The 16,721-nt window shown below is 49.3% G+C and overlaps 1 protein-coding gene across 1 annotated transcript; it reads right to left on the reverse strand.

Annotated features, from left to right (window-relative positions):
• Positions 1-9,966: 9,966 nt before the first annotated feature.
• Positions 9,967-10,475, reverse strand: LCLAT1 (lysocardiolipin acyltransferase 1; the record flags this gene model as incomplete). The annotated part of the gene is made up of 1 exon (XM_010158751.1): positions 9,967-10,475. A coding segment is annotated over one exon (509 nt), but the record flags the coding sequence as incomplete, so codon positions are not given.
• Positions 10,476-16,721: the final 6,246 nt, after the last annotated feature.

Here is a 16,721-nt window from a genome sequence, read left to right on the forward strand (position 1 = left end):
GCGCCCTGGCAGGGGACAGGCTGCGGAACCGTGTGAAGCCGAGGTCTGAAGACGTTACTGGGGATGTGACAGGGATGCACAGCTGTTGGGTGGATGGCCAGCCTCGAGGGACAGGCTGCATGGCCAGCGTCTGCTCCCTGCCTCTGGAGGGCAGGTCCTCCTTCAGGTATACAGGAAGGCAGAATTTGGACTGGGGCGCAGTATTAAAGATCTTAAAAGGCAAAAAGAGAGAGGGTGGGGAGGCACTGGAACAGGCTGCCCAGAGAAGCTGTGGATGCCCCATCCCTGGAAGTGTTCAAGGCCAGGCTGGATGAGGCTTTGAGCAACCTGGTCTAGTGGAGGGTGTCCCTGCCCACAGCAGCGGGGGTGGAAGTAGATGGTCTGTATGGTCCCTCCCAACCCAAACCCTTCTGTGATTCTATAAATGGTGTATATGGCCACTGCGCAAACGCAGCATTGGGCCTACAGGGTAAGGACCACTCTTTGCCTATACTGCTCAGGGTAAACCAGGGCACTGGGCTGTGCTCTTGGGCACTTCAGGCAAACAAATACACTTATAACAGAAAGGTGAACCAGAAGTAGTCATACTCATAACCTGCTCAGCAGCACCCCCATAACAAATCCGTCCTCAGGTGTCTCCCACAAGCTGTCTTCTGCCTGGCGGGAGCAAGCCCCAGACAGCTGCAGACATTTGGGCAGCTGAGCTTGCTGACGGATGGGCATCCAAAAGCATCAAGGCAACCCCAGGCTGAGGAGGAGGCATGAAGTCCGTGCCCACCAACACCACCACCACGTGTGGTGCAGACCAGCCTCCATGCTTGGTACCAGCCGAGGACTGCCCTGCCACCTGAATGAAATCAACCGTTTCCAGTGGGACTACAGCCTATACATCCCACTCTGTCCAGGTTATTTCCAGTGGGACTACACCCTATACAGGGTGTATAGCCCTATACATCCCACTCTGTCCAGGTTTCCCCCCTCCATGTAGCAGAAACACCACCCGAGGCCTCTCCTAGGAAGCGAGAACCCTGCTGCCCAGGTCTTCCCCAGCCTTTACACTCCTTCCATGCAGGACTCCCCAAGTCACAAAGCTGAAACCCAGAGCAGGGAGTGAGCCCAGCATCCTGCTTGCAGGAGCTGGACCAGGGTGAGTCCAGAATTGGCAGACTCAGATGGAGAATGGCCCAAAAAGGAGGTTGACTTCACAATACGGTGGCTACAGCATGGATTGGGGGTCTTTCTCCTCCTTTAGGCACTGGTTCAATATCCAGAAGTTTGAAAGGAGGCTTAGTGTGGCGTGGATCCTGCCCTTTCAGAAATGATGAGCATCACAACCCCAACCAAACTGGAGAGACACATCGGGGCCTCCTGACCTTGACTCCCTGAGGAACTCGATGATGCCCTTCTGCAGCTGAGTCGTATTTTTAGGTCCTTCTCCCTGCTGATTCATTAGGGGAGATAATGTTCTCCAAACTGCCGGGCGTCTGACCCTCGAGGTGTGTATGCCACGCACCCCTGATAAATATAGACCACTTCAATTACATAAACTGTCTAAGAAGCAGCGGCTGTCCTCCCTGCAGGCATGCGAGGACCGGGAACCGAACCGCTTCTGCCAAGGGTGCGGATGGACGCCTCGCTATTCGTTTCATTTCCACCGCCTTCTATTTCCGATGACTTCCTGCTGCATCGACTTAACGAGTGACTCAGGGAGGTTCGGTGGCCCTGGATGTACTCCAGGTTCAGTGCAACCTCCCCACTGCTCTGCCCACCGCTGCCAGTGTGAGGTGTAAGGGCCTCCTTTCTACCCCTCCCTTTTTCTGGGGGAGATGTGGCAGAGCGGTGGATTAAGATTTGGAGAAACCCAGCTGAAATCTGGGCTCATTTCCTAACTGGCTGTGTCAGAGCATTTGGCGGATTAGGGGTAACCAAAGGACTTGATACCTGGGGGTGGAATGGTCTGTCACTGGAAAAGGCACCCGGTTGGGATAACAGAGCACCAAAGGCACCTGAGGGAATGCTGTGGCAACACGGAGGGCTTAAAAAAAGTCTATGTGCTTGGTAATAAAGCCACCTTGGTACCACATAGCAAGGCATCAGTAGAGTCAGGCTGTGATCTGACAAAGTAAGTGCCCGATAACTTCAGGACCTGGCTGTGATTGCAGTGGCTGAGTAATCATTAAATAAAGCATTGAAGGCATGAAGCACGTTACTAACAGACTTGACAAATGCACACCTAAGCAGGGGTCCTGTGCAGGGGGTTTTAACCCCTGGTTCCTTTTAGCACTTGCAGCAAGAGCCCCATGGGGAGGACCCAGAGAAACCAAGTCTGCCCCATGTCAGGAGGTCTCTCTCCTTGAGAAATCACAAACCAGCACAAAGCCTCGTGTTGGTTAGAAAGAGAAGCGGCTGCTGCCGTCAAATGCTCCTGCTGCTCGCCACGGGTTTGGCATGGCGCAGCCAGGCTGGCTGCGAGCAGCGTCGTGATGGCAGCGGGCTGCTCAGACAGCTTGAGGGATATTTATGGCAAGGACCGTGCTACCTGTATTTGTTGTTCCTGCTGTGCCAGCATCCAGTGTGTCCTGTAATAACTTTAATAGCTTTTATGCAACAGCTAGGAATGATGAAGCTAATTCAAGATCGGGTATTTAACCCCCCTGGTTGTATTCCTGTCCTTATCTAACCGTCAACAGCCTGATCTCTTCCAGAGTCCCTTGCTGTCCGATTCAGGCCACAACAGGGCAGAGGGCTGGTCCCAAAGCCAGGGGCTCTGCTCTGGCCTTCACAGAAGCAACTAGCTGTGCTTCTGCTGCCAGACTGCCCCTTTCCTGATGTGCCATGGCCTGGCACCAGGGTGAGTAAAAGGGACAACTGTGACCAGACAGACTCTCATGGGGCTGGAGCCCCTATTCACCCGCAATCACAGAATCATGGAAGGGTTTGGGTTGGAAGGGCCCTCACAGACCATCTAGTTCCAACCCCCTGCCTTGGGCAGGGACACCTTCCACTAGACCAGGTTGCTCCAAGCCTCATCCAGCCTGGCCTTGAACACTTCCAGGGATGGGGCATCCACAGCTTCTCTGGGCAACCTGTTCCACTGCCTCACCACCCTCTCCGGGAAGAATTTCTTCCTGATAGCCAATCTAAACCTCCCCACTTTCAGTTTAAGCCTGTTACCCCTTGTCCTGTCACTACAGACCCTTGTAAAAACTCCCCCTCTATGGCACAGTGCAGTGTGTCCCCAGCAGCAGTGTATCCCCAGGGACATTCCCGGTCCTGCTGAGCCATCTGGGAAGCGGGAAGTGGTGGCACACGCTGCTGGATGGTGGCACACCCAGCAGTGGAACCCAAGGTCTTTGCCCCAAGGTCTGCAGCCCACCCATGGGGCCTCAGGCCTGGGGTCTGCCCGAGCCTGCAGCAGACCCCACCGCCCCTTGTCTGCAGCACCCCCCTCTACCTCCAAGCCTTAAACGATGCAGAAAGCCTGCTAAGGACCTTTCTACTGGAAGGACTCAGCAACAGCAGGAAGCAACTAATGCAACCTCTCTCGTTCATCCACAGTACTCATGTCCAACAGATAATAAAACCGCAGGCTCCTTTCTCATTAATCCCTAATTAGGCTCTCTCTCACTCGCACAGCACTTTCTGTCATTAGCAGCGGAGAGCTGAGAGCCTTTAACCTTCACAGGTTGTGTGGAGCCGGACCCAAACACCTTGCTGTGATCTTGCAGAAAACATCTTGTGCTCGCTCCCAGGGGCTCTTGGAAAAGACAACCCTCCTTTCCCCAGGGAGGGTAGAAAAGCAAAACCTCTGGAGGAGCGCAGCATCTGCAGCGAGGAGGCTGGGGTGTCACACACACAGACACAGACACATGCAAGAGCCCGCATGATGGACCACAGGGGCCTGAGCCAGCTCCCTGCCCCTTGCACCTCATGCTGGTGTGGGAATAGGGAAGGCAGCAGAGGTCACATGCTTCCAGCTGGACTCCTGCCTCCATCACTGCTCTCTGCCAGTGGCTGGGAAGGAAAGGGAACCTCCCTCAGCCCTCCTGCTGCAGAAGCGGCTTGCCAAGATACCCCAGTGGGCTTTTAAGTTGCTGTATGGGGTCTGGCCACAGCAGAGGGGGACTCAGACCAAGCTCAGGGGCTTGTCAAGAGCGGGGCAGAGCAGCCCATGCTGAGCTCTGTGCAGCCGGACTACTCCTGGAGATTCAGCCAGCCTGGGCACGTGGCGTGTAGGCTGGGGCACCCCACGGACTGGGACCATGCAGGCATCCCTGCACATGGTGCAGGAACAGAGGGAGGAGAGCAGAGATCCCTGCTCCCACCCACGCCAGAAAATCCCCACTGAGCTATTAGGATGAACACTCTTGGGGGGGTGCGTGTGCCCAACCTGCCGGGGACGGGAATGGGCAGGCAGCTGAGGTACTGTATCTGGAATGAGCCACCCAGACCTCACTGCTGCTGGCAATGGGGCGTTTGCTGCCCGTTATCCCGGCAGCTGCATCCTGCACTGTCCTGCCCACAACAGTGGGACCTCGGGGACCAGGAATAACACCTGTCCCAGGGGGATGTGCAGCCTCACACCCACACTGAGTGTTAGTGCCTGGTGCTGGACACATCCCAGGCTTGCAGCACACTGTCCCTACCCCCGGCCCACATTACCCACAGCATCTTTGGGAAGCCCACCAAGGACACCCCAGGGCTGCCGGTCAGCAGCTCCGTGCACAGCTGCACCTTTCCCAAGCGCTCCTCTCCAGCTTCCCAGCTGGTGGCTGAAGCACAGGGGTCCTGCGGGACGATGCTCCATGTCCGGTTGTCCTTGTGTTGTCCACGAGGATCTCACATTGTCCATGAGGTAGCCCAGCAAGATGAACCGGCTGGCATGCGCCCATGCAGGAGAGCAGTGGTGGGTGAGGAAGTGGATCCAGCCGCTCTCCTAGTGGGATTCTCCAGGGGCAGAGGGATGACAGGAGCCTGTGGTGCCAAGCAGCCATCAACGCCTGCCTGTTGAGCCTGGCCAGCACAGCTGGACCACGTAGGACAGCGGCTCCAGGATCATGCTCTCCTGCAACTGAAGCATAGAGAAGAACTCCAGAAAAAGGGATGACAAACCATAAGGAGGCCAGACTGGAATAAAATAAGACATCTGCTTAAAAATTCAGGGCCTGTCTTCGCTCCTGCTAAAGGTGCTGGGACTTCTGAGAGGCCCAGCAAGACCAAGGTGAGCTCCCTCTGCCTCTCCTGTGTCTCAGCACAAACCCCCTCCAGGATGAGAGTCACTCCAGCACGTCGCAAGCACAGACCGTGCTCCCCGCTCCCAGGAATCGCTTCTGGCTGAGACAGCTTGCGGTCTGAGTCAAAGTCCTCAGGAAAGAAGACAACCTTTTACCCGCCGTATTGAAGTGCAGAGGGGGCGTCTGGGGCAGCTGGAGGGCAAAAGCTTCGGCCTCCACTGTTGTTATTTTCAGTAATGGCAGGTAAGACGGAGAAATCAATTTTTTCATGGCATATTTGAGCTCTGCAGAAACAAAGAGGAAGCGAGAAGCATCTTTGCAGAGAGGGAAGCCTCAGTAAGGAGCACGGCTCATTTCGACCTCTGGGGACGTATCTGAATGCTACGATCATACGTAGGCATTGCAAACATCACCTGCAGCCGGAGAAACTGCTCCCGGGGTCCCCATTTATGTGGTCCTTCCGACACATGCTGCCTGCTGAAGGAACACACAGGTGTCCTGCTAGGGCTGCTGGGGGGTGTAGCAGTCACGGCAAGGCTACTCCCCCTTAGGTAACGAGGAGCACAACAGCTCCCGAGGAACAGCCTGGGATTCCACACCGGATTAGCACTGGGGCAGCGGAGAGAGAAATCAAGGAGCCTGTGATCCGAAGTGACGTTGAAGACAGGTCATCTATGAACGTGAACTGTGCCACAAATCATTTCTTATGTCAATAACTGCATGGGTGGCAACAGGACACAGCTAAATGGGGGACCTACCTACGTGTCTCTACCTAACGCGCTCTTTCGAGCCACAGCTTAGTCTTAAGCCACACATCAGGCAGCAAAGCAAGGCTGAAGTTGAGCTGTACCTCTTCCATGCTCAAAGCTTTCTGCATCCCTTTACATGAAGAGGATGGAAGGGAGGGTACAGCCAGCCACCCCGTTCCCACCTCCCGTGGAGAGAAGGCAGATAGCCCACTCCAACAGCCAGGAGCGCCCAAACGGACACCGGTCTGCCCAAGACGGACAGCCATACGGTTGTTCCTTGTGGGTGCACAGCGAACATGTCACCTGGTAAAAGGAAAACGGCAAAATTAAACACATGCAATGCTTCAGTTCTTTATTGTTGCTGTAGAGTAACTGGTACATGGTTAAGACATTCTAATATAATCAGTGAACTCTGGAAACTAAGGCTTTCCGTAGGTTTGCAGTATCCCGGTGTTTCCTTTCGCACAGTGTACATATAAAATCAAGTTATAAAAACACGCATCTTTTTTTTCAAACAACACAGATGGATGCAATGCACAAAACTAGGAACTATGTTTTGTATGAGCGAGACAACACCTTCACAGACCAGCTCCGGGCCTCGCAGCTTGGAAGCCGAGAGAGAAATGTCTTGGTCTGACGTCCTGCTACCCGGATGAGCCTGACGGCAAACACAGATGGCAGGAATTCAGCTGAGCAGAGAGAAAGAAGCCCCTGATGCAGCTGAGGAAACGCTTGGTCGACCGAACGAGAGAGCAGTACCCTTAGAGCAGGTCACTGATCTCCAGTAACACAGGTGAGACCCGCAGGTCCTGCAGACAGAGCAGTCGCTGCCGAGCGGTGCGGCTGCCGGGACGGCGAGAGAGGGTGAGCCGTGACAGACGTGCTCATGAGTGAGACGAGCCTCGGTGCCAATGTGTCCCAGGAAGGGACAAGGGGGATGATTCCTGGAGAACTAGCACCCTCACCCTACCAGCATGGAAAACATTCAAAGTGATTTACCTGGCATGGAATCACTCAGGTTGGAAAAGACCTTTAGGATCACCGAGTCCAACCGTTAACCCAGCACTGCCAAGTCCATCACTGAGCCGTGTCCCTAAGTGCCATCTTTGTGTACTCTGAATAGAGAAACAGGATAAGAACAAAACAGTCTCCAAAAATCTGTGTATTAGAAACATTTGAGTAAAAACCTACGTTTTGACCAAAGAGAGAAAAAAAAAAAGCATTCACAGAAAGATCTTCCCCCAGTTCCTTAACCACGTTTAATACAAAGAAGCTTATATATCCACAAAGCTTTTTCTTGTCATTCGATTTTTTCCCCTTCTCATGTTTCTAACTGGGCTGGAAAACAATGCATCTACTCTGAAAGTTAGGTCAGTCACCCAGCCCACACCCTTCCCTGCGAGAGGAGGATTCTTCGCTCACCACGCGCAGCCCTGCCTCACGGGTCAGGGACTGCACATGTGCCACTAGCAGCTGAGGAGGAGATGATTCTTCCCCTTGATCCGAATTCATGAGAGGATGAACTCCAGGTCTGCGGGATGCTTAACCCCATTACAGTAGGTTACGTGTTTGGCTCCAGCTGGGTGAAAACCCCTTGTAAGGGTCAGCGACGCACTGCATTTGCTTTCATTTCCAGAGCCCGACTCTGATCGCACACCGGCGTCAACCTCTCACCGCTCCGTGACCAAGACTCACACCCATGTTCCGACAGACCTGATGACACCACAGAGTTCTCTGAACGACTGAACAAAACGTCGCTGGTATTTATGTCACCAACAGATATAACCCTGAAGCCACTCCTGACGACTGCGTTAAGGCTATTGGAATAGGCTGGCCATGGTTGCCCCTGGACGAAAGCACAGCCGTGGCTCAGGACAGACTAGGAGCCGCCTTTTAGGTCTCCTCTGCATTAACCACAAATGAGGTTTTTAGGTTTTTCCCTTGCTGTGAGTTACTCGGATGTGCAGGGAATGGCACCAAAGCAGAGTATTAGGTGAAGAAAAACCAGGCTATGTAGATTTAAGCTGCAACCACGCCTTTGATAGCACAGAATTACGTTAAAGATGTCCTCGTAGTGCAGAAAGGACCTCCTTCCACTGGTGACCGTGGAATACCGGTTGTCAGTCATCAGGTACTCAAATGTAAATATGAAAAAATCATTAAGAAGCATAACCCTAAATATAAACCTAGTTTTATTTCTTTTTAAGAAAGAAGGGATTAAAAAAATTAGAGTAAACCAGATGGCTTCAAGTACTTTCCGCATAATAAACAGTTATTATAAGCACAGATTAAAAAATACCTGTCGCCTTGCAAGGGACAGTCGAATAGAGGTTGGTGATTTGTTAAAAAAATGGCCTTTGATACAAACACATTAGACAACATGTTTAGTGTTGTAATTTAGAAGAAAACTGATGTGTCTGCCACGCCGACCCACTGACTGAGATTTTCAGCACAGCACGAGATTTGTTTTGCCTCTGCACTTTCACATTTCCAGGCAATGCCACTCAACATACGGAGCTGGGCTATCTCCGTTTAGCTCAGAGAAGCCTTCATGCAATAAACTATTTAGTAAAACAGGAGGGTTTTGCAGCAATACAGTTGATCAAGTGGTCTAACATTTTCGAGGCTGAAAAACCTGAAGCATCTCCTAAGTGCTGGCAATGTTTGTGTCTTTTACTTCGCGAGCATGAACGTTACTTTGATTATCTATGACAAGGAATACACTTGAAAGTGCCTTGTCTGAGTTGAAGCTTTCAGGTTTTCAGAATGTCATAAAAATAAGGGAAAGTGGGACTCCCAAATGAACGCCCAAATAGTTGCAAAGGAGGTTGGTCATCAGGCAATCAAAGAGAATACTGCAAAGGGAAGACGTAGCTCAACCTCCCCCTGCTGTGGTAAGTCTGAAACCCATCTCTCGTACCTGTGAGGAGACAACCATGGCATCAGGTGCAACGCAACAGGCCTGGCTGACACGCACGGAACAAGCAGCCTTCCCACTTGTCTATAGGGACACTTGAAATGCCTAAGGAAGCAATGTGAAAACCAAACTAAATACTTCCAAGAAAATATCTCATCTACTCTGAAAAATAAAACATTTTCAATTAAATAACGTCAACAAGGAGACCTTTCTGAAAAACATTTGCCAGCTACGCAGAGGCAGACACTTATTTTCGCCTCTATGAGACAAAACCACTAATAAAACCAGCTCCCCTACCCCGCAGCTCTGTATGCTAGAGAAGGAACAAGTCTCCCACAGCTAACAGGGAGAGAGAAACCGTATGTAACAGTGAGAAATCAAAACTTTGCTGCATAGGTCTATTAAGGGGTAAGTTAAGACCTAACTGGAGGCAGAGCCAGCACTGTTTTCTGTACTACAACACAAGACTGCAAGGCTTAAAAACCCTTCTGGGTGACCAAGCCAGGATGGGGGAATAGCGGTAGGTTCAGTAGTGTTTGGAAAAGCTTATGTGAAAATAGTATTTTAAAATAAGTTTCAATATTGGAAACAGCAAAAAGAAACAGAACATCTTCTCCACCAACTTCCACCTAGCATCAAGACATCGTTACACGTACCTGCTTTCCAAACCCGGCGCCTACTGTACGACAGCGTGACTATATAGAAACCACCCATCTGTCTCTCTTAGCTGGACAGTTTGGGTTTCTACAGGCAAGTTCAGTGCATGTCACATTTATTAATGACCGTACGATTGTTCAATAATCCAGCAATTTTTTCCCCCACGACAGCAGAACGCAGTTGCTAGCCGCTCGCGAGAGCAATGTTGAAATTACATTCAGAGATCAAAACTACCATTTTCACGTGTAGTAATTAACCAACATTTTTCTTTCTCTTCACAGAATCAAGTGCAAATATCTAACAATGGCGATAGTAAAAGACAATTCTCATGCAAAAATCCTTCCCTGTGCATCAAATTTGCGGGACATCTCAAAACCCACCCATTGTTACGTCTTTCTCTACCCCAGAACTAATTGCTTTTTATTTTTGGGTCATGAAATTTCTGTTGCTTTTTAAAATATCGATGACAAGCGAGTTCAATTAGTTCCAGCCCACCAAATACCTTTTGCTGCCCAACAAAAAAGATGATCATGGCTGCAAAATACCATCGTGCAAAGCTGTAGAGGTACAGCAGTGCCAGCATACCCAGAGGGAACACCGTCCAGTACAGGATCGAGATGCACTTAACCATGAGGACCCTGAGCTCAGATTTACACGGTGGGATAATGCTTTGCCCTGTTGCACTGAAGCATTTTCCACCTTCGTAGAAGTGACGGAGTCTCTCCTCCTTCTCTTCCCAACGTTTCCGGCACCAAAGCTGCAGCTCCTCCTTAGAAGTGGGCACTGTCTCTATGGGATATCTCTGGACGTGGAAGTGAATCTCCTTTGGGAAGTTTCCATTTAAAAGGTGCTTCTCCGTCTGAGGAATGTTTTGGGGGTATGCCACAGTTATGTCATGGATAGCATCGAGATTGTCACCTGGAAGAAAGGTTTGGGGTGAAAAAAAGGATCAATAGAGATCAGGCAATGGTCAGAACACTAGTTCACCTCAAGGCGTGATTGAAAACTGTCCGAGTTGTGGCAGAAATCCCAAAGGTCAAACTTCTCCCAAACATCATCAATTCTGAATCTGAGCAAAAACTGGTACTAACTAACGTGGAACTGCAACAGTGAGTAAGAAGGTAAAGTCCAAATTAAAGGAGAGGAGATGCACGCCTGGTTTTGGATAAAGAGCACGGTATGTGAGACTAATCTCCATTTATTCATACCTGTGCTGCAAGCTGAAATTGCTTCTGTCTAATGAAATACCATTTAGTGCATGTTCCTGTGAACACTGAAAAAGATTCAGCTTGATCTGAAGCAAGAGCATACACAGTCCTAATTCCTAATTGAGAAAACAGACGTGAAACATACAGCAGCTAAGTATCAGCAGGTTGTTGAATCCAGGGTATCTCACAGGGGATGAGGAGTATCTCTCTAGCTCAGGCAGCTTTGCAGAGCACCACAGCATCTTTAAATCTGAACAGCCAGTACTGCAAGGAGGTGAGCTGCTGCTTACTGCAGCCCAGATCTGGCAAAGACGAAGTGCAGCATAAATGGTGGCGAAGCCCAGCCTTAAGTAAACCACATATTTTGGGTAAAATGAGTATAGTTAACCATTTAAAAAGCAATTGCACGTTAGAAATTCAAGGGAATTCTGATGAAAAAACCCTCTCCTCTTCACTACCACACCTGACGGAGCCAATACCCCTGAAAGGGTATCAGTATGGCCAAAGCGGGGCTTGCTAGCCCATCTTGGCACTAAGTGTTTTTGCATTTTGCACTGTGTGAACCTCATCCCCCGCTCTCTGACCAGACATTCTTTTCAGATTTCATAAAGTAAATTTTGCTAGTGTAAAACTGATCTATAAATAGGTGCCTGGTGCACTGGATGTTGCATAACTGTTAAGTTCTGCCAGCAGTGATTTATCCCGCTGTTTTTATTTGGCTGGCTGGCTCGGGGCAAAATAGAATTGGAGACTAAAAGCTGTCTCCAGTTGCAGAGACCGAAGACTCTTGTTCTCATAGATGATGTCACTTCTTGCAGAGATGATCACAAACTACTCTTTATCCCTGCTCTCCCTTTTCATTTGCTCCCCTTCCCTGGCATTTTGGCTTTCCTTTACAGCCCTAAAAATGACAGGGATAGAACAGAAAGTTACTTTAAAAGGCCATGTTCAAAATTATGTAGCTGAAGTACAACTCCAAATATCACAAGAGGGGAAGAGCCCTATTCAGCCTCTCAGGGTATTTTCTAACCGTGCTGTCTGGTAACGATTTCTCTCAGACCGTTTTGAGGCAGGTTACTTGGGTATTTAGAGAGCTATATATGACTCCTAGGAGCTCTCTCAGAGCAAAACTCAATACTCCAGCTTTTGTCTAGCTATGGGAACACATCCTGTCTATGCAGAGAACCACTGAATTCTGCACAGGTAAAACCTTTCAGATCTCCTTCCAAGAGATGCCAAAACTGAATGTGTCTTAGGAACCCAGCCCTTATGAAGGGAAACGATGGCCAGCCTGCTGCACCTTAGCACCAAGCATTTTCATTTTGAGAACAGCTCGCGGTTTTCCTCCCTCTACCCCAAATATTTCTGCCAACGGAAGGAATTACAGTCATCCTACAGGACAGACATCCCCAGTTCCTGGCCCAGCCAGGGGAAGGGCTGCTACGTATACCTGTAAGGGATATCCTTCTCCTACAATGTGTCTTCGTCCTGATCCTCCACAGCTCCCCAGATCCTACTAGCACATAAAACCTACACACTCCACCTCAAGAAGGAGGCCAGAAAAGTTCAGATCCTGGTATGAAAAAAGCCTTCTATGAAAAGAGGTTTTGGCTACATGAGTTTCCCATCCATCTTGCAGTCATTTGTACCTTTGCAGCCTAACATTCAGTCTACCATTACATGCAAGTGTTCTTGAAAAATCAAGGCTGTATCCGTAAGGATCACTGGCATAAAGACCACAGACAATAAATCATCAGATTTGCTTAAGACACAGATTTTCTGACTCTGTGCAAGCAGGATGGGCAGGACTCCCTGCACCCGCACAGCTGGTCTGACCTCTTCAGAATGCCCATGAATTCCTGGTCAGAAACAGGGAAGCTGCCACTCCTGACCTATGGATTTGTAGCATCCTCAGAGAGACACCTTCCAGCAGGGCTTCATGCCAGACTGTAGGTGGTGTGCACTACCTTATGGCTTCTGAACGAGCTACTCGGAGCAAAGCCCAAAGAGCTGCACGCAGGAGAGTGGATGTGACTCTTTCTGCATTACAAATGGGGAAACTGAGGCAAAGTATGATTACATGACCCTCAGTGTGTCCAGCTTGAATCAGTATCTCCTAATTCACAGCAGCAAGGTTCATCTATTAAAAGCATACTTTACACAAGAAGAAATGGAACTTCAAAGGCAGATTTAGCATATCTGAAAGCACAGAAACATCAGAAAGAGAGGAGACCAAAATACCAGGTTTCATATGCAAGAGGATTAGAGCCTTTCTCAACAGGCCCCTTGTTTGGGTCATACATATTTAAAAACTCCACACAAATGGCAGCCTGGAGCTTTAATTCCCTGGCAAGACAGGCATGTGGAAAGGACGGACTTCAATCAGTTTTCTGCAGCTGCTGAAAGAAGCATGCCTTGCTGGTGTTACATGCAGTAAGGCTGCAGGATCCACACTGCACACCTGAAGAAAAGGGTTCTGCATACCCTCTGCTGATTTATCAACGGCATCCTTTAATACGGACAGGGTCAAGGCACCGCTGCCCAACGTGCTGCAAGCCAATCTGCTAAAAAAGAAGAAACGTTTCCGCAGCAGATGAAGGCAAACCATTTGCAAACAGGGATAAAATTCCCTTTGGCTGGGTTTAATCAGGCAGACTTGAACCGGCATCCTTGGCTAGAGCATCCTTACTGTCTCTGTTTCCCTGTGAAGTTAAGCTCGTTGTCTCTGCAGTCTGGAGATATCTAAGAGCACGTTTCAGATCGATAGCAAGGTGCCAGTCAACCAGCAACAGAAAGCGATCCTAAGTGCAGATGCAGGGCAGTCACTGATTTCAAAGATCTTTTTCCACCTGAATTTAAAGATCCTCTTAAAAAAACTGTTTCTGTACACTTTCAGATGAAATTTCCCTAAGGGAAGCCACATCATTCTACTTCTCTAGTGAGTCAAAAATGAAGTAAGCAAGCATATTTGTTCATAGTTAGAGAAGCTGTTGGTGGACAAACCACTTTCTCAAGGGTTTTAGCAACACATGAGTGATCTTTTTTATCCTTCGTGTATCCATATCCCATTGGGGAAGGAATGAAGGACAGAGGAAATCCAATAACGTTCACAGTTTAGCATCTAAAATCTAATTAAGCTAAGAAACTGACATTAAGGTTAAAGTGTCAGGCAGGTAGCCCAGCTCTTCAGGACAGAGAGACACCAGTTTTGGTAGCTTTGCAGTCTCACGGCCTTCTTCCTGCAGTGGTAGGATTATATATCCTTCATAGCCATGAACAACTCTGTCCTGTGCTTTATAAAAGCACCTCAGAAAAGGAAAGCTTACTACAGCGGTCAGGAGTGAATATAAAATTTATCTGCAATTATTGTTAAGCAGCTATAAAGTGCATAACATACAGATGATTATTAATCCATGTAGTGGTCTCCATTCTGGGATGACAAAAAAAGCACTATTCTTTTTCTTTTTAAACCTTCTGTGCTCCAATCCAAGTTATATTTCAGGCCTTGTTGATACAGGACATTACTTCAAGCCATTACAACACACAGCTGGTTGGTTTGGGCATTGCATCAGAGGTGGCAGAGGAAGAACTTATCAGGCTCATGACCAAAATAACAGCATCAGAGAAAGATGCCTTATTTTAAAAGACATTTCCAAGGAAAAATCAGCACATTTTCTTTCCTTACACCAGCTGTCCCATGAGAATTTTACATTAGAAGCTGCAGCACCTGGTAGCCCAGCAAGGTGAGGTTGCTGCAACTCCCTGCCCCGGCTAGGAGCACGCATTCCCAATACGCACACACGTGCAATGCACAGGCACAGACAGACAGACAGCCATGGGTCCACGTGGGCAGAAAACACAGCACTCAAGCAAACAAAACGGCCTCATCGAGACAGACAAACACACAAACTGGTCTCTGTTCACCCCAGAACACACAGGCTCCTCAGCCACCCGCTTGGATCTCACAGTCCCTCCAGTAGCCAAATTGCGACCATCTGACCAAGACTTATGGCCACTTTGATACCTGGCTCCCAAGCCTTTTACCCAACTCGCCTGCTAGTCCTGCTCGATAGTGGCTGGTGATCACACACTGACACATATGTACCCATATGGCAGACACAGACCCTGGTCTCTCCAGTTGCTGACACTTGGACTTCCATGTGCACACCCCGAGTCCCCTCACCCAGGAAAACAGTTGGAAATGGGGTTTAATGAGAAGATGGGCCAGACTGGGCTGATCAGGTGCAAGACATGGCCAGAGAAGTATATTGACCAGCCCCATTTATGTGAGACCAGCCCCTTTTACCTCTATTTTCCCAATCTTGTTCCTCCCAAACCACCCGGAACTATCCCTTTGCCCACTTTTGGTTCCTCCCCTAAATATCCCATAATAAATCCTGCACAATCCCCGAACGCTCCTCTCGGGCATCCTGTAGCGAGTCCCAGAACCCTGCAAGCAGTCAGTAAGGTGATGGACAGGAGCCTCTCCCCCTGACTCACTGCGACGATAGCTGCCCTGTGACAGCCCTCGGAAGAACCGGGGTAGGGGCTCTGCTTCTCCATCTGGGTTTTGGGGTTTTCCCTGCCTGCCCTCACGCCTCTGCGCTCCCCTGCATGTGTGCAGACAAACCTTTTGTCTCATCACCTATCATAAAACCCTACAACCAAAAGCCTCTTAAGATAAAGATGTTATGCTCAATATACCATGTCAACCCGGTATTTTAATTCTAGGGGGCAAAAACCTCAGCCTGAATGTAAATGTAGCCCTGGACGTCTTCAAGGCCAGGCTGGATGTGGCTTTGAGCAACCTGGTCTAGTGGAAGGTGTCCCTGCCCGTGGCAGGGGGGTTGGAACTAGATGATCTTTAAGGTCCCTTCCAACCCTAACCATTCTATGATTCTATAAAAGGCAGGACTAAACTATGTTCAGCTTATCTCAAACACGTTTGCAAAGGGAACACTGGAATGCAGCTGCATCTGGAGAAGACAGCCGGAAGTGACGCTCATCCCCACAGTACAGTCCCAAATAAGCGGGCTGGTTGGACAGACCCATCCTCTCTGCTATTAGCATCGCCCGGGAGCTCAAACACTGCTTGTTCCTCAGTCACGATCCATGTCAGTGACAAGGACACTTCCTTGCTGACACCCGGGACCGAGCAATGCTGAGCAAGCTCACTGCGAGACAAAAGGATCTATATAAGCAGTGACTTGAGGGCCAAAATGATGATTCAGAACAGAAGGTCTTAAAGCCAAAATGACCATCAGTGAGCCAAAAATGAGGATGGGCCCTGGGCAAATCCATGCAATGAACTGCTCAGACTCTCAGCAGCCTAGAAGATGAACAGGCAGCCGAGTCTCCCTGGCATTAACAGTGGTGGCTATTACCCATTTCCATCCCTAGCAAGGATCTCAGCAGCCGTGATTTGTCCTCCTTTAGTTGTCATTGACGTTACTTTAAATCATGCAAGGAATATACAGTCTCTTCCCCTGCACTGATCCAGCAGAGAAGATGCTGTTCTTAACCACAGTACATCACGGAACCGTACGCTGACGCGTTGTTGAGCCAGATGGGGAGAGGTATACGGAGATACTCTCACAACAAAATACGGTCATGTTAAAATTAGCTGTTCTGTGAAAAGTGGGACCAGTATGTGAGGCCCTTGCCCATTCCACCTCCCACCACAATATAACTGCTTCCTCCTGCAAAGCAGCATACCTGTCCCTTCATCACACAGCTCCAGATGCTTCACACATTTCCAGGCCTCCATAAAACACTGGCTGTAGCTCCCACACACACTCCTTAATATCCTCAATCTTACATACATTTCCTTAGGAAACCCAACAGCAGGAGACTTGGCATTTCTGTAAATAAACTGCTCAGCAAGATAATTGACGCAGAGATGGAAACATGTAGAACAAAACTAGATATGTTTCACAGTATCTCAGTATTGTTATGT

This window comes from Eurypyga helias, unplaced genomic scaffold (assembly GCF_000690775.1).
Source record: "Eurypyga helias isolate BGI_N326 unplaced genomic scaffold, ASM69077v1 scaffold4369, whole genome shotgun sequence".
In the NCBI taxonomy this organism is placed as follows: Eukaryota; Metazoa; Chordata; class Aves; order Eurypygiformes; family Eurypygidae; genus Eurypyga; species Eurypyga helias.